This window comes from Crocuta crocuta, unplaced genomic scaffold, assembly GCF_008692635.1.
Source record: "Crocuta crocuta isolate KB4526 unplaced genomic scaffold, BGI_CrCroc_1.0 scaffold190, whole genome shotgun sequence".
NCBI lineage: Eukaryota > Metazoa > Chordata > Mammalia > Carnivora > Hyaenidae > Crocuta > Crocuta crocuta.
In genome coordinates, this window is record NW_027527955.1 from 11133598 (window position 1) to 11152317 (window position 18720).

Sequence of the window (18720 nt, forward strand, 5' to 3'; positions counted from 1 at the left end):
GGGAGTCCGAGTCATGCCCAAAAGCTGATTTGTATGAATGACGGGGAAGCACAATGAAACCACCTTACAAAACAGGAGATAGCTCACATATCTCAGAGTCAGCATAAGCAACCATACAAACAAAGAAAACTCAAATACAGGTAAGAAACTAGATTATGCTAAAGATGGAATTTCAAATTAGTACACAAAGGATGATCATTTAATTTGGGGGGCTATCTGGCATCATATGTAGAAAAAAACCAAAGTTACATCCCTACCTCACAATATATTACTATATTGGATTAAGGCTCTAACTATAAGAAAAAAATTTTAATTTTTATATGGGGACAGCTACCATAAAAAAAAAATGAAAGAAAATGTTTGAAAACAGAAACAAATTCATAAATACAAAGAAAAAAACTGGTGAGTGAAATAGGTGAAGGGGATTAAGAGGTACAAACTTCCAGTTATTAAAACAAATCAAGGGATACAAAGTAGAGCATAGAGAATATATAGTCAGCAATACTGGAATATGGTGATCAATGGTAATTTGGCTTCTTTGTGATCATTTCATAATGTATACAAATGCCAAATCAATATGTTCTACATCTAAAACAAATATTGTATGTCAACTGTATCAATAAAAAAAGGGAAAATGTTTTTGCTGCTTATTTGATAAACGGTTGAAACTCTGGGGGCACCTGGATAGCTCAGGAGGTTAAGCTTCTGACCAGCTCAGGTCACGATCTCATAGTTCATAGATTTGAGCCACACATCGGGCTCTCTGCTGTCAGCATGGAGTGCGCTTCAGATCCTTGGGTCTCCCTCTCTCTCTGCCTGTCCTAAATTTGCACTCTCTCTCTTTCACTCAAAAATAAACATTTTTTTAAAAAGGGTTAAGATTCTGATAAACCCACAGAAAAATAGGAATAGGCAAATCACAGAAGAAATACAAATGGTTAATAAAACTTCATTCACTTAACGACTGCTGAGTAAATGTGATGTGGCCGGCACTGTTCTAAGGTAGACAGGGAAACAGCAATGGACAAGATTTCTGCATTTGTGAAGTTAACATTCAAGTGGAGAGACCATCATCATGTAAAGCAAACTTAAAAACAGCGATACATGCTTTGTATGAATAAGGTGAAGTGACAGTTGCTGGGTCCCTACTTCGGCTTGGGGGTCAGCAAAGGCCTCTCTGAGGAAGTGATACAGAAGTTCAGATTTGAATAATAGTAAGAGCTCCTAGCAGGCAAAAAAAAGCAAGGGGAAGGCTATTCCAGGCAGAAGGCCTTATGTTCTCATGGCAAGAATGAGTTTCCCCAGAAGGACATTCTGGCAAGCTCCCCAGAAGGACAACAGGGGTGGGCTAATGTTGCTGGAGCACAGATTGAGTCAGAGGTAAGGTCCAACGGGTGAGTAAGGGGCTGGATCATGTAGGGGTTGCAAACCAGAGTAAGGAGTCAGGGTTTTGCCTTCATGCAAGGGAACGTGAAGGGACCAGTATTTTAAAGACACTATTGGGGCTGTGTGGAGGATGAGCTGGGACAGGGGTGCACAGGAGACAGTGCAGAACAAGCATCAGTGATGTTTAGGGAGATCTGGGACTTGATTGCCATGGGTTAGTGACAGAGAGAAGGGGAGCATGCAGGGTCTGCAGGGTGGCGCTGACGGGCTCCATGCTGCGCTGGGAGGTTGATGAGAGATGGATGAATGTGGGCTGTTCACTGAGGTGAGGACTGAACAGGTGTGAATGGAGTGTGTGTTTGTGTGGAGAGGCTGGAACTGTGTCCTTTGGCTGGTTTAATAGGAGAGGCTATTAAATATTCACATTGGTCTGTCAGGTTGGTCGTCAGGGCTGGAGGCACAGAGTCCCTGGCATAAATATGGTATTGAAGCCCTGAGAACTGGGGGAGGTCACACAGGAAAGACATTGAGATGGAGGAAGGAGGCTGGGAAAGCCTCGGGGACTGCACACGTTAGAGGTTGAGCAGAGAAGGAAAAACAGCTATGGTGCCTGGGAAGCAGCAGCCAGAAAGTTAAGAGACATAGCAGCACAGCGTGTGCAGGAAGTCGAAGAAAGTGCTTCAAGGTGCACAGCCACAGGCAACTGTGTGATGAATACTGCTCAAAGGTCCGCTAAGGACAGAGAAGTGACATGGTAAGCGGCCAGGTTTTTTTTTATGTACAAAGGAGGGTTTAAGGGGTGCCCGGGCGGCTCAGTCGGTTGAGCGTCTGACTTTGGCTCAGGTCATGATCTCATGGTTCGTGGTTTCGAGCCCCGCATTGGGCTCTGTGCTGATAGCTCAGAGCCTGGAGCCCATTTCAGATTCTGCGTCTCCCTCTCTCTCTCTGATCCTCCCCCACTCACGCTCTCTCTCTCTTTCTCTCTCAGAAATAAATAAAACATTAAAAAATTAAAAAACAAAAAACAACAACAAAAAAAACCCAGGAGGGTTTAAGATGACATGATCAGTTGATCAGATATACATACACTACAGGAAATAAGGCTAGTACAAGGGAGGGATACTGATGTGAATGGGGTAAAGGGAAATGCAAGAGCCTTGTCCTTAAGAAGGGGCAGGTGATGATTCCAAAGTGTAAGTGGAGGGTTGGCTTTGACAAAAGGGAAGTCCCAGAGTCTGGGGACAGACATGGACGGGCAGTGGTTTGGATTGCAGGAGTTCCTAGCTAATGGCTTCCGTTGCTTGGTAAAAATCAGACAAAGATATGTACACCACCAAGATGAACCCTAATGTAAACTATGGACTCTGGGTCTTTTGATGATGTGCTAATATAGATTCATCAGTTATAACAATGCACCACTCTGGTGAGGGATGTTGATAAAAATGAGGCTGGTATGTGTGGGGTGGTGGGAGGTTTATGGGAAATCTTTGTACTTCTCCTTCAAGTGTTCTGTGAACCTAAAACTGCTCTAAAAGCAAAAAGTTTATCAAAAAGATAGTCATGAACTTGTGGATGGGCAGGTGGTGTGGGGGGCGGTTCTAAAATGAGAGGATGTGAAACAGTAAATGTAGAGGGTGGAGGGTGAAGTGTTAAGATTCCTTTTGAGGTCTGTGGCCATGAATCTAAGATCAGTCAAACATTTGTGGGTTTTTGTCTGGTCGTTTGAGTGCTCCTCCGCACAAGCAGACAACAGGCAGATGCATTTCACCGGGGGCGGGGGCGGGGGTTTTCATGGTGAGTAAGGAAATGGTGTGTGAGGGTGGTGGGGAGAAGGAGGTGGGGAGAGGAAGTCCAGGGTGTTCTCAGGAGAGTGCTGGGAGTGCTGGCCTGTGGCTATGAGGTGGGACTGAAGCGCTGACTGCAAAGGNAAAGCTCAACCTCTCCAGTGAGGAGGGAAACACAAGGTACCACTTCCCGTCAGATTCAAAAATTAAGCAGATTCACGATGCTCATTTTTGTCAAGGGCTGGGAAAAGTGATCTTTCATTCACAGAGGTATAAAACGGTACAGCCTTTTTTGGGGACAGTTTGTTAGCATGTTTCAAAATTATCAGAGGGAATTCTCTTAGACTCAGCCATTTCACTTCTAGGAATGTGCTCTATAGCAATGCTCAAACAAGCACACAGGATGTGTATACAAAGATGTTTACTGCAGCATTAATCGTTGGAGTGAGAAACCAAGGTTGACTCATTATCTGCGGCAGGGACGGTTTCCTGCATTCTGGTGTATCTTACGGAATCCCATGAAGTCAGGAGAGAGGATACCACACACAGTCATGTCCTTTTAGTTTTATGAACGCCATGTCTGTCTTGCCTTCCAAACTTTTGCACATCCTTCCTCTCCCTGGAATTCCTCCTTCCCCATTTTCCTCACCCTCACTCCTCCCCAACCAGGAAGGCTTCCTGAGGCTCCCCTGTCCTAAGGTGCTTGCTTGCTCGAGTGACCTGTGCTGACCCTTCTCAAAGCACATCAGGTTGTGTAGACACTGCGTTCATATATGTGTAAGCCCTGCAAGGGCTAAATAAATGTTTGTTCCAGATCACGAACCTTATTGTGGTGGTGGGCATGAGATGCTCACATCTGCTGTATGGCTTGCTAAGCTGTGAAGGGCTTTCCATAGAGGTACAGTAACAGAACGAAGAGGGTAACTATTCCACACTCTGCCTCCCAGGGGGAGCTGACCCCAGGTCCAAGGGGGTAGATCCTAATTAGTTATGGTCACCTCTAGCAACTGGTGCAGGAGGATGTGTGTGGCCTCATTAGATTTTCAGAAGGGTCTTATTCCATATTTGGGAATGAACTTTTTCTTTCATCGGATGGGAACAAGAAAGCCTGACCCTTCTGTTGTTGCCTATGGTCACCCTATGACCACAAGAGGACCAACTGTTGTGGACAGGATGACAGAAAGGATGATGGGCTCTTGATGACACCATTAAGCCACTAAATCAACCAACTCTGAAGCCAGTATTCCCTTGGGCTAAGTGAGAAAATAAGCATCCTTTTTGTTAAAGCCAGTTTGAGTTGGGGTTCCCTCTACTTACAGCCCAAAGCATTCTGACTCCTATCTATTTTGCTGATGAGGCATGTTGTAGTTTATTTTAAAATATTAAATATTCAGTCGAATCTAAGTTTCCAATACAGGCCCTACATCTTTCAGCTCTCCAAGATGTGTCTCTATCCCTGGTTTCCCAATCAAGTAGACTTTCTTTTAGAAACATCCCCTTCAATATCGGTTCATCTTGTCTGAGTAATAAAGTCATTTATACTTACCAACCTCCTTCCTCTCTGGATTTCCTTCTTTACTGACTCCACATCAAAACTTCTATCATCATTACTTGGATCATGATCCTCACATTCCACAAGAGCTGAAGAATACAGCTGCAGATTGGGAAAGGAAAAAATTCAGAATATGCCCAAAATACCGTTGAGAGCTACAAGTCAGAAAATGGTATCAAAAGTACTCACCGGGAGTGGAAGATGGACTGGGGAAATAAGAGTGACCATCTTTTGGGGGTGTATAAGCAGATCACAAGCCACCCTGCTTTTCTTTGGAAGGATCCCCAGGCATGTTTTATACTGCATAACCCTGACCCCCAATGTTTAACTGGACCTGGTTACGGCCCTGACCTGAAGCTGGGCCAACTGGATTCCCTACCCTGAGAGTGGAATAGACTCTGAGCCACATGGTAGAGAGCAAGCTAGTCTGCAAAGAGAGGAAAACAAAAACGAGGGCTAGAGAAGACATCATGGGTTCTTGATGGCTTTCTAGCTACTGTTTCCTAGACATACTTGTGTGTCTGCCTTCAGGAGCCATGAAATGCCCCTGAAGTCTCATTTAAGAGTCACTTTTATATGGAATATTACTCGGCAATAAAAAAAAAAATGAAATCTTGCCATTTGCAATAACATGGATGGAACTAGAGTGTATTATGCTAGCGAAATAGAGAAAGACAAATCTCATATAATTTCACTCATATGTGGAATTTAAGAAACAAAACAGATGAATAGAGAGGAAGGGAAACAAAAATAAGATAAAAACAGAGAGGGAGAGAAACCATAAGTGACTCTTAAAAACAGAGAACAAACTGAGGATTGCTGGAGGGGTGTTGCATTGGGGAGGGGCTACATGGGGGATGGGTATTTAGGAAGGCACTTGTGATGAGCACTGGGTGTTATTATAAGTGTTGAATCACTAAATTCTATTCTGGAAATCATTGTTACATTATATGTTAACTTGGATTTAAATTTAAAAAACTTTTAAAGGCAACTTTTATGCTTAGATTGGCTCAAGTTTCCGTGTTACCTGAAACCAAAAGAATCCAACCTATCTCTCAGTTGACGATCAACATTACACAATGCAATCACAAAGCAATCTATAGATTCGATGCAACCTCTAATACCAATAGCATTCTTCACAGAACTAGAAAAAATAATACTAAAATTTGTATGGAACCACAAAAGACCCCATTAGCCAAAGCAGTCTTGAGAAAGAACAACAAAATGGAGGTAGCACAATCTCAGATTTAAAGACATCTATAATAATCAGAACAGTATGGTACAAGCACAAAAACAGACATATAGATCAATGGAACAGAAATAAACCAGGAGACCACAGAAATAAACCCATGATTATATGGCCAACTAATCTTCAACTAAGGAGACAAGAATATACAAGGGGAAAAAGACAGTCTGTTCAATAAATCGTGTTGGGAAAACATGACAGCTACATGCAGAAAGATAAAGATGTACTACTCTCCTACACCATATGCAAAAATGAACTCAAAATGTATTAAAGACCTAAGTGTGAGACCTGAAACCATAAAACCTCTAGAAGAAAACATAAGCAGTAATCTCTTAAACATCAGCCATAGTGACATTTTTCTAGATATGTCTCCTTAGGCAAGGGAAACAAAAGCAAAAATAAACTATTGGGACTACACCAAAATAAAATGCTTTTGCACAGAACAGGAAACCATCAACAAAATGAAAAGGCCAACTACTGAATGGGGGAAGATATTTGCAAATGACATTTCTGATAAGGGATTAATATCCCAAACATATAAACAAATCCTATAACTCAACACCAAAAAAACAAATAATCTGATTAAAAATGGGCAGAAGACTTGAAGAAACATTTTTCCAAAGAAGACATAATGATGGCCAACAGACACAGGAAAAGATGTTCAACATCACTCATCATCAGGGAAAAATAAATCAAAACCACAATGAGATATCACGTCACACCTGTCAGAACGGCTAGTCTCCAAAAGACAAGAAATAACAAGTGATGGCAAGAATGTGGGAACAAAGGAATGCTCATGCACTGCTGGGAATGTAAACTGCAGAGCCACTATGGAAAACAGTACAAAGGTTTCTCAAACAACTAAAAATAGAAATACCATATGATCCAGTAATACAACTACTAGGTATTTATCCAAAGACAATGAAAACACTGATTCAAAAAGATATACTCACCCCTATGTTTACTTCAGCATTATTTATATGAGCCAATATATGGAAGCAACCATAAGTAGATGACTGTATGAAGAAGGTGGTGTGTGCCTGTGTGTGCGTGTGATGGAATATTACTAAACCATAAAAAAGAATGAGATCCTGCCATTTGCAATAACATGGACGGACCTGAAGAGCATTATGCTAAGTAAAATATCAGACAGAGATAAGTACCATATGAGTTCACTGATATATGGAAGCTCAATAACAAAGGAACAAACAATAAAGGCAGAAAAAGACCCATAAACAGAGAATAAACTGGTGGTTACCAGAGAGGAAAAAGGAGGGGGCACAGGCAAAATGGGTGAAGAGGAAAGGGAGGTCTAGTCTTCCAATCATGGAATAAATAAATCCCAGGGATGAAAGGCACAGATTAGGGAATATAGTTAATGGTATTGTAACAGCACTGTATGGAGACAGATGGTAGCTACACTTGTGGTGAGCACAGCATAATGTAGAGCAGTAGAATTACTCAATATGTTTACACCTGAAACATGCAACACAGTGTCAACTACATTTTTTACACTTCAACAAAAAAAGGTATTAGGAAAAGGTAATGAAACAAAAAACAAGCCAACAAACAAACAACAACAAAGACCAAAGCCAGGAAAAAGTTTAACCTAAAGTTCTAGACCTCTACATAAAAAAAATATTTGAACATTTCTGAAATTCATAAAAGATGACCTGAATAGTTGAAGATACTCTGTTAATGGATAGAAACACTCCTATAACTTTTCCCAAATTCATCTACAAATTCAATGGAATTCCAGTTAAAATTCCAAAAGAAATTTGTGTGAAACTCAAAAGGTGATCCCAAAATTCAAAGCACCAAAAAACAGCCATGGCTTATCATAAAATTATAGTAATTACGACAGTGTTGTACCAGCTCAGGGATAGACAAAGTGACCAATGGAACAGAATAAAGAGCCAGAAACAGATCTATGCACATGTATTATATTGTTACCACACTGGATAAGAGTAGGGGTTCTAGAAGTAGACAGCCTGGGTAAGAATCCTGGCTCAGTCACTTACAGCTGTGTGACCTTGGGCAAGTGACTTAACTTCTCTGTGCCTCAGTTGTTTCATCTTTAGTTTGGACATAATAATGATATTTACCTCTTAAAGTTGGTGTAAGGATTAATAGTTTAATATAGGTTAAGCTCCAGAATATTGTCTTACACCTGGTGAACACTGAATAAGAGTTATCATTATTATCATCACTAAAATCAATGAGGAAAAAAAACAGATTAGTCAGTAAATAATGCTGGAAAAAGCAGTTAATCATATGAAAAAAGAGGGGATCCCTACTTTACATAGTAGTCCAAATAAATTCCAGTTGGATAAAGAAACTAAGTGAAAAAAGCCAAATTTTAAAATTGGGTGGAAGGGGACCTTAGTAAAGAAAACAATTTCTTAGGGAAGAAATCCTACAAATTATAAAGGAAAACAATGATTTATTTAACTACATTACAATCCTCTGACAAGAAACACCACAAATTAAAAGCTAACATATGTAACAAAGCATTAGCATCTATTTATGTACATATATAAATATACTTAAGCAAAATCAGTATCTCAAAGACAAAATGTGGTCCAGGAAAACAAGTCAGAAGTGATAAAAAGAGCTGTGCATAACCATAACCAAATCTAGGAACTGCAAATGAAAACAAGACACCGTTTCATCAGAGAGCATTGGAGAGCAATTTGGCACATGTAGTGAGGTGCCCACCAAGTCTGGTTTTAGCTCTGTGCCCTACACCAGAGAAATTCTCCTGTGGTTTAGGAGATTTATGCAAGAATGTTCATGACAGCAGGTTAGTTATATGAGAAAAAGTGGAAAAACCTAAATGCTCATTCATATGAAAATAGTTTAATAGTGGCAGTCACAAAGTGAAATTCTATAACATTCAAAATTAAAGACTTAAGAGTGAAATTTCTCACATGGATAAATCTCAATAGTTCACAGAAGTTGGCTGAAATTCTACAAAGTCCAAGAACATGTAAAACCTCATCATATCTTGTTATAAGCATTAAATACACATGGTGAGAACCAAATCCCTCTTATATCTCAAGAGGGATGGTGGGAAGGGAAGATAGAGAATAAAAGAGTCCTTAACTGTGTTTTAATTCTTAAAAAAAAAAAAAAAAAATAAAAGCTAAAGCAAATACAGCATGATTTTACAAATTTGGGTGAAATGTCTATGGATATCTATTATATTTGAAATAGCTCATTAAAATACCCTCAAAGAAGCTTATTATTGTGTTTGATCAGTTATAAATAAGGCTAAAATGTAATTATAAGATGGTAAAATCTGAAACAGTTGAAAAAGTTAGAATATGCTCCCCAAATCCTCACTTAAAAGCTCAAATCATGGCCAACTTATCATTCATTGTCTCCAAAGTACATTTATCTATTTTGGTATGTCCTTCTCTAAAAGACTCATGTGTTTTCAAGTAACTTACCAAACAATTTTCATGAGCAGCTATAGTCTCTCTTTTTGCAATGTATAGGACACTATACTCGGAGTCTTTGGGGCAGAGTGCACATGTCCTTTTTTCCATCTTTTCTGCAACCTGAAAGACACCTATAAGTAACATCCCTGATGAGAAATGGAAAAGTGGAATTTCTTGGTCTCCAAACTCCTCCACCAGTCTTAAAGTGAAAGCAGGGTGCTTGTTTTTATGAGAGATTCTCAATTCCTAGAGAGAGAGAAAAAAAATCGGGACCCAAGTGGAAAAACAGCTTATTCTGTATTTTTTTAACAGCTTAATGAAAGGAAGGACAATAATTAATGAATTCATTTAAAATGTCTAAAGATGAGGAAAACTTTGTTCAACCAGCAACCAGGGGGTGCCTGGCTGGCTCAGTCAGAAGAGGATGCGACTCTTGATCTTGGGGTTGTTAGTTTGAAACCTAGGTTGGTTGTAGAGATTAAACAAATAAACAAACAAAAAAAAAAAAAGAAAAGAAAAGAAACACAACTAGGAATTTAAATACAAAGTTCTGAAAACACTGCCATGCCAATACTAAGCTCTCAATAATTACTACTACTGTCATTACAAATCCAAAAGAAAACAATGATATATTCAAGAAATAGTGCTCTGCTTAACTGCCTGTAAAAAAATTTTTGGATCCTGTATCAGGCTATATTCAAAAATAAATTTTGAGTGAATTAAAGATCTAAATGAGAACATGCTAGAATTTAAATGTACTTAAATCTAGCATTATAATAAATCAGGAGAGAAAGATACATAAAGTAGGAAATTGATATCTTTTTAAAAAAGAAAGGAATGCAAGAAAGGAGAAGAACTAAGAGAAAGAGAGCTAGGAAGAAAAGGGAAGAATAGACAGAGAGGGAGAAAGAAAGAAGCCATCTGTTCTCAAAACCTCACTGGCATGTTGGTGAGAGTTAACCTCATCCGCTTGCTATTCATTTGGCCACAAGCATCCATTGAACAATTTATTTTTTTGCCCTTTCCAATGCTCATCCTTTTACTGATTTAGTTTTCTGTAGTAGAACACACTTCTTAATCTTCAACTTTCAGTTTTGAAACAAAGACTTATTTTATCATTTAATAGTGACAGTTTTACATTTAGATGAGATTAACCACTTAAGGAGTTCCTAAAAGTTGTTTTTGTTATTCAAAACAAAATGTCTGATATTAGATCTTGCATTTCTCAAAATCAGAAGACAGCACTTTTTTTAAAAAGGTTTTTTGTTTTATTATTTTAAATTTTAGATTGAGAGAAGGCGGGCGGGGCGGGGTGGGGAAGGGAGTGGTTCAGAGGGAGAAAGAATCTCAAGCAAGCTCCATGCTCAACTCAGGAGCCCAATGCCGGAAACATGAAATCATGACCTGAGCCAAAATCTAGACTCAGATGCTCAACTGACTAAGCCACACAGCTGCCCTTTGAAGACTGCACATTGGAGCAGCATTTATCTAACAATCTTTCCCCCCACCATGTTTGTTTATTTATTTATTTTGAGAAAGAGAGAAGAAGAGAGAGAGAGGACAGAATATGAGTGGGGAAGGGGCAGAGAGAGACAGAGAGGATCCCAAGCAGGTTCAACCCTGTCAGTGCAGAGCCCAACGCAGGGCTCAATCCCACAAACTGTGAGATCATGACCTGAGCTGAAATCAAGAGTCAGACACTTAACTGAGTGAGCCACCCAGGCACCCCTCAAATGAGTTTCTTCTTTAATTTCTGTTTCCTGGATTTGGGTCCTAACTAGTGGGGATTAAAATCTGTAGTACCTCTGCTCCCCAACAATCAAGAAAAAGGGGTTCAGACTGAGAGAAAAACCCTCAAATGAAATGAAATGGGCTAGCTGCTTCTTTTCATTCATGTCAAACCACCACCAATTTGGGAGCACTTCTTGTAGGAGAGTCATTTTGCTGGGCACTCTAGACCGATGCTAACAGAAATGTAGTGCGAGACGCAAATGTGAGCCACAGCTAAAAAACTTCTAGGAGCCTCGTGGGGAAAAAAAAAAAAGCATCAAGAAACAGGTGAAATTAATTTTAACAGGATTTCTTCAACCAAATATATGCAAAATATCCTTTCAACATTTAATTAATATGAAAATTAATTCGTTCTTTAGTACTGAGTCTTTAAACCTCAGTATACTTTGTGCTGAGTGTGTCTCAACTAAAGCCACCTTTTTAAGTGCTCATGGCCATGTTTAATGAGTGGGGAACAGCACAGCAGAGGACACAGAGAAACAGGAGACAGAACTGTTGCCTGCAAGAAGCTAACAAAATAAATAAGGAGACCAAATACCAATAAGGAAAATAAAATAGCAGAATAAATGCCACAAAGGAATGTAATTGCTGAGTGGAAAATACAATGCCTGCTATGGACCCACGGGAGTCCGTGCTCCCCTGTGGGATGGGGTGTTGTCAAGGACATGGGCCCTGGGCGGCAGCCTGGAGACAGACAGAAAGGGGAGTGGGGGTGGGAGGGACACTGGAGGCTACGTAGCGAAGTGGGAAAAGGCCAAGAGACAGAAAACCAGGATCCTGGAGGGGGCAGAGTCGGTACAGAGGAAGCTGGAAAAGAATTTGAGAAACAGACTGTGGAAGACTGCCAGGAAGGGTTTTTAAGCAGGGGAACAACATGATGAAAGCATTGTTTCAATCAACTAAATTTCAGTAAAAAAACAAAACCACAACGTGGGGGAAAAAAGGATATTGCAAATTTGCCAAACGAAGAGACAAAATGTAAACTTTTCTTGGTCTAAAATAATTCACATTATGGGGGGGAATAAGTTGCTATAAGCTTGACCTCTACCCATGGAGAGAAATACTGTGCTCCTGAGTAGGAAGACTAGACATTATAATCCTGTCAGTTCTTCCTCAAACGAGTTGTAGGTTTAATGTCAACTTAAATCCCAAGAAGGTTAAAGAAGTTTATTTGGAAGAATAAATGGGCATGGATTGTGAAGGAAAGTTTGAAAAAAAAAAAATAAAAGGGTAATATCGAAAACCATATTATAAAGACACAACTAGGACAAAAGAGTGGATGACTACATCAAAAGAAAGGACACGAAGTATAGAGAGCAGAATATAATCTATAATTATGAACTTAACATACCATAAGGTGGTATTTACATTTCTTCTGTGGCATTGATGTCAACTCATTTTTCTATTAGTTTATTAATCACTATCTTCTTATTGATTTATGAGCCTGTTATGCATTCAGGATGACTCTTTGTTAGTCGTATATATGGTCTTTTAATTTTGTTTATAATATGGACATACAGAATGTTTAAATGTTTTATTTGATAAAATTGTATCAATCTTTTGTGGTTTCTGTGAAGGAGATATAACTTAGAAAACACCTTTATAGCTCTATTTTCTTCTAAAATTTTATTTTTTATATTAAAATATTAATGTGAAATTTACTGTATTATAAAGTATGAGATGTGGCTCTAACTTATTTTCATAGTGGTTAGCCAGTTATTTAAATCTCCTTTTCATACATTTAATTATTACATATGTTTGGGTTTGTTCACATACTTCTATTTTGTTCCATTTATCTGTCACTTCCTCTACCAATACCATACTTTATACTTTTCAATGTTTTAGAATATAGTTTATATCTGACAACATAATACCCCACCCTAGATGGAAAATTAGGAAAAAAAATCTCAATATTTTATTCACCTCAGGCCCCAAATGTACTTTGATAAAGTACTATAATCTCTTTAAAAAGAACACACAAACTGGATATTAAATTTACAAAGCATAACCAAAAAAAAAAAAAAAGCATCAAATTATTAGTGACAAAATCTGGAATAAAAATCCCTAATAAAATGGTAACATTTGATAGGCATGCAATGCTCCTTGTTGTATAAGAGCTAGACATTTTCGCACAGTGTTACCCCTTCCCTGTGCAAAGCCAGACTTTTGGACAGGTGCACTGTGTGGGGCTGACTGTCAAACTGTGGATACCTGAGCATGGCCTCCTGTGTTTCCTCTGCGAACTCTGCCTATCTGAGTTGCATTCCCAAGTCTGCAGGCTTCTAGGGCTGTGGCATCTGGGAATATGGTGCTGGTAGCCACACACACTGTTGCCTTCTGACCTAGAGTTTTGTCACCACCACCGGCAAAATGGGACACACAGGCTCCCCCTAATGGCTTTTTCTTGGTAAAACACCTCTTCATCATAGTTTCTTAAAAGATCTTGGCTTTTCTAACTTGTTCATTCTTCCAGACTGAGGATGCATGTAACTCTCTGGAGTTGAGGGAGAATCACATTAGAGGCTCTTATGTAGACAGGCATCTCCCACTATCTGAATGCTGGCTATGTGTTATCCAAAACTCATGGACCAAATAAATACATTTGGATAACTGATAATCCTCACCTTCTGAATTCAGGAACTATATAGATTTAGACAGTGAGGGATAGGTGTATTATGGGAGCTGGGGAATTTTAGGGAAAAGCCCATTGGTCTCCAACTGCAGCTGACATCAAGAACATCAGCAGGGCTCCCCATGGTCCTTCTATCGTGCCCAGCAGGCCTAAGGACTCACAGAGACTGATGTGACAAGAATTCTCAAAACATTAAACTGGTAGTCAAGAAAGGTTCTACAGAATGAAGTTACAGAAAAATGACAAGCCAGGAACATATGAACTATGACTAACTGAAACCAACAGAGTGAATCTCCATCTCTCTAGGCCCAGATCTACCCAGGAAGGGATTGCTAATGTCACTGTCTCTGCAGGGATGTCAGGGGTGTCTTCCAAATGTTCTTCTTCCCAGATATGGTCTTAAAGCCCACCGGACAAGGGCAATCCAGCCAGAAGACAGAATCTGGGGTCACCAGACTAGATAGCCAAGAAACACATTTTACCAGTAAATAAGTGGATGATGGAATGAGTCACTAATCTTAAAATACCATTTACAACGCCCTTCTGTTATGATTTATGTTCTGGACTGGCAACCAATGTATGGTGCTGGCTTGGACACTTAATCCTCTTTTCTTCTTTGATCAATTTATCCTTCATTGCAGCTACGTGGGACAAGTCAGCTTTATCACTGAGACCCATGACTGCACACCTGAAATGGATAAAGACCAAAACAGAAGTAGAGTCGGCATTACCAAGAGGCTTGGTAATGGACTTGGAAAATAAATGTATTTGGGAGATCCAGAAACCATTACTGGAGATAGCTTTAGAATGTATAAATGGNGATCTCATGGTTTGTGAGTTCAAGTCCAACATCAGGTAAACTCGAGCCCTGCTTCAGGCTCCACACTGACAGTACAGACCCTGCATAGGATTCTCTCTCTCTTTGCTACTCATGGGATTCTTTCTCCTTCACTCTCTGCACCTTGCTCGCTCGTGTCCTCTTTCTCAAAAAAAAAAAAAAAAAAAGTATAAACAGGAATAAGAATGGGTGTGTTGTGGGAGAGGAGTAGGATGTTCAGTGGACTTCTTTAGGATATCTATCTCACAATTATACCCAGGGATGACCCTCAGCAGGCATATTTGTACTGTGTGACTCCATTTCCCTAGGCACAGCTGACAGTCCCAGAGGACCTGCCTGCCCTACACTCAGATACACAGAATTCCAAACACAAGACTTTAGTTCAGACTGGGCTGGCTTCCCTCCTGTGAAAGACTTTTTCCATCACCAACAGAACAGAACCCAAGCTCCTCAGTGGTACATACAGGACAATCATTTCTTCAACAAATTCTTAGTAAGAACCTATTAGGCACTACAGGTAAAACAGACGAGATGAGAGTTTCATGGAACTTACATTCTGGTAGTAGAGACAGGTGAGTATTTTTTTTCCTGCTAGTGTAAGTGTTATGAAAAAAACAGCAGGGAAAGGAAGCAGAGTCATGAGGGCGGTGAGGTGTTCTCTCAACTAGGATGGGCAGACAACACTATGGAGGATATGCTTGCGAGAGACTCGAATATGGTGGGGAAGTGAGAAATATGATGCAAACAGAAAGACTCTGAGGCAGGGAAAGATTTGGAGGCTTGGAGGACCCACAAGTCAGTGAGAGGTTGCAGAGTCATCAAGATGGGCAGGGATGAGATCAGATCACGACCTGGACTACACTGTAGGCCACAGTAAGAGATTATTCTGAAGATAATGAGAGACAGATGAAGGGCTCTGTGTAAGAGAATCACATTTGCTTTTTGTTTTTTTAAGATCATTTTGGCTGTTGTGCATGCTTGTCTGTATGAGAGGTTACAGTAGGAGTCCAGGCAGGAGATGATGGCGGATTGGGCTTGGATAGTAGGGAAGGAGAGAAGCGGTTATTAGGCTCAAGATCTATTCTGAAAACAGAACTGACTGGTCTGACTAATGCATTACATGTGAGGTGAGGAAGAAAGAGAAGCATTGAGGGCAGTGCTAATGGTTTTGTCTGAGTAAATGGATGAATGGAATGCTGGTGGTTGAACGGGGTTTGGAATATGTGGCTATAGGCAGGGGAACAAAAATATATTCCCTTTGGGATATATTCAGTTTGAAATCATTCTAAGCATTGATGAGGTTGGTTATACAAATCTGGAGTTTGGGGGAAATGTCAGGATGGATCATCTCTAGTAACATTCCAGAGGTAACATGAGCTAAATGAAAATATTCGACTGCTTGGTTTCGGATTGCCATGTGATGTTTTGAGGCTGGTGCCTTTTCGTGTCATCACCTCTGTATGGGCACCCTTTCAACCTTTGTACCTCTGGTTGCTTCTTGCCATTTAAAACTAAGGGCATCCTTGCCTCCATAAAGCTCTCCTTGAACATCAGGTTGAGTTAGAAACCTCTCATTTGGGCCTCTGTGGTTCTTACATACCTGCAAGTTGCCTATTCGATTATCTAAGGCAGGGTCCGTTTAAATCATCTCTGTATTCCTAAGATCTAGCCCATAGCCTGGCAAGAGCTCCACATAGTTTAAGTGAAGGGACGGCGCAGACTCACAGACCGTTGCCTCATTCACAGAGAGGGCCGCTGAGAATTTGAACTACTGAATGAAAAGGACGAGATGGTTCCAAAGGGTCACATTCTCTGCAAGTACATTCCCAACTGCTTCCTAAGACCCAGCTGGCCACTTCTCTTCAGGAAGGGGTACACCTCTTGCCTGCTTCTCCTCTGGTAACACTGTTTTACAGGTGGGTGGAGCCGCACGTGGAGAGTAAACCCACCAGAGTTTATGTCAGTCTCCTGATGCCTCCATTCCCAGTGGAGTAGGACAGTAGCAATGGGCTGTCCATCACTAGTGCGAGAAGAAAGCAGAAGACACAACTCTCACACGTGAAGTTCCGGGGCAGAGGTCTGCGAGGGCCCGCGGAACTGCCACCAGGGCTGCTGGAGGTGAACGCAGACAAGTTCGGCAAGTTCGACAAGATCGCCAGCCCCGCCTGAGGAGCTGGGATGTGGATCCGAGGCCCCCAAGCGGCAGCGAGCAGGCCCTGGGCCCCGCCCTGTGATTGCGGGACCCTGAACTCTCGCCACCCCCATCCTCGAGCGTTAGCGCGGGCAGCGCGGGCAGCGCGGGCGCAGTACTCACCGGTGGGGTGGGGGAGCTGGTCCGGCACATCCTTGGCCGAGGAAGACAACGCTTGGTCCATGGCTGCACCCTCCGTGGCTGCCCGAAGGCTGCGCGAAGGCTGCGCGAAGGCTGCGCGACTCGCCTGCACTTCCGGAAGTTCACAGGCTGCTGCAGTTTCGTTTTCGTAAAAGCTGTGATGACCGAGTTCCCCTGCCCAGGGGGGGAAGTTCTGAGCCAGAGACGTAGGGTTCGAAGACGTAGTTTTCATTCAAATAGGAGCTCGCATCTTACCAGATCCAGTTTGAATTTTAACTTTTTTTTTTTTTAAACTTGCAGGCATTCCCCACCCTCTTCAGATTGGGAGGAAAGATGACCAAAACCCCTGAGATCAGCTGGAGAAGTGATTGCTCTTATGTTACTTTAAAAAATTGTGTAACACCAAGTTTGGCCTAAATAGGTATGTCATAAACGTAGGCAGAATTAACAGACGGTTATTCCAATTGCAAGTCTTTATTTAGCACCCATTGGGTACACAGCACCATACAAGACGAGGTTTTCAGTGCATGTAACAAATATACATGTAGAGAACACAAATGCATATAAATTACAGACAAAAAAAAAGTTCTGGAAAAGCAGCATATAATGGTGGTTTGCTGAGGAATTAAAGGAAAATTTAGAAGTCTTGCATTTTGAAGTTTTAAAGAGAAGAAAGGCAAAATTGGGGACAGCAGAAAAACGGTACTTAAAAAGATAACTTGGATAGTCTTAACAAATACAGAAATGGATTACAGAAGAATGGGGCTCAAAGAGCAGAGCAGACTCTGGCAGCCAAGTTTTTGCCCTTAAATCAGGAGGATACACGAGTATTCCTTGACAAGCCAAAAACAAAGTCCAAAAGAGACCATTAGAGACTGACAACTCAGCTACATCATGGTGTGGCACTTGAAGAGTCCCTTTCCCCACTCTCAGTTCATAATCTCAGCCTTTTTAAGTGTTCTACTCTTGAGTATGAGCAGACTGCCAAGATCACCAACTGAGGAAAGTCTATAACATGAAAGACAAAGACCAATGGAAACATACAGGGAAAACAAACCTTTGAGGTCACAAAATATGTAGGAAGAATATAGATATGAATGTGTGTGTGCACACACTTAAACCTATATACATGATATTTTCAAGAAGATACTGCAACCATGAACCAAAAATAGGATACTATTAAAGAAAAATTCAGGGAAGAGAGCTCTAGAAATTAAAACTATGAGACCAGAAAAACAAAGCATGATAAACACATTGGAAGATTCAAACTGAGGAAATCTTCCAGAAAGTACATCCAGACAGCTGAAAATAAAAAGAAAATTTGGGGTGCCTGGCTGGCTCAGTTGGAAGAGCATGTGACTCTTGGTCCTAAGTTTGAGCCCCACACTGGGTATAGGGATTACTTAAGTAAATTTTTAAAAATGCAACTCTTAAAAAGAGAAAATTAGAAGAGAGCCAATCTTGGAGGTCTAATATCTAAATAACAAGAATTCTAGAAATAAAGAACAGATTAAGAATCATTAAAGAAATGGTTCAAGATAATTTCCCTGAACTGATGGACATAGTTTTCAGCTTGAAGGATCCTATCAAGCACTCATGATGAAAGATGAAAATGGACTTCACCAGAAAGGAACACTGGGACAAAGATAATTCTATCAACTTCAAGGAGATTATATATATATTATATATATAAAATATATATATAAAATATATATA

At 40.5% G+C, this 18720-nt stretch overlaps 1 protein-coding gene across 1 annotated transcript in view; it reads right to left on the reverse strand.

Moving 5' to 3' along the window:
• The window catches only part of PHF11 (PHD finger protein 11), a 29059-nt gene extending 11937 nt beyond the window's left edge, over nt 1-17122 (reverse strand). The window contains exons 1-3 of the mRNA XM_077752612.1: nt 16987-17122; nt 9421-9542; nt 4717-4824 (exon numbers count right to left, since the gene is read on the reverse strand). Coding sequence (XP_077608738.1) covers nt 4717-4824; nt 9421-9542; nt 16987-17047 — 291 coding nt within the window. The 5' untranslated portion in view covers nt 17048-17122. The remainder of the gene's footprint in view (nt 1-4716; nt 4825-9420; nt 9543-16986) is intronic.
• Between the last annotated feature and the right edge of the window lie 1598 nt (nt 17123-18720).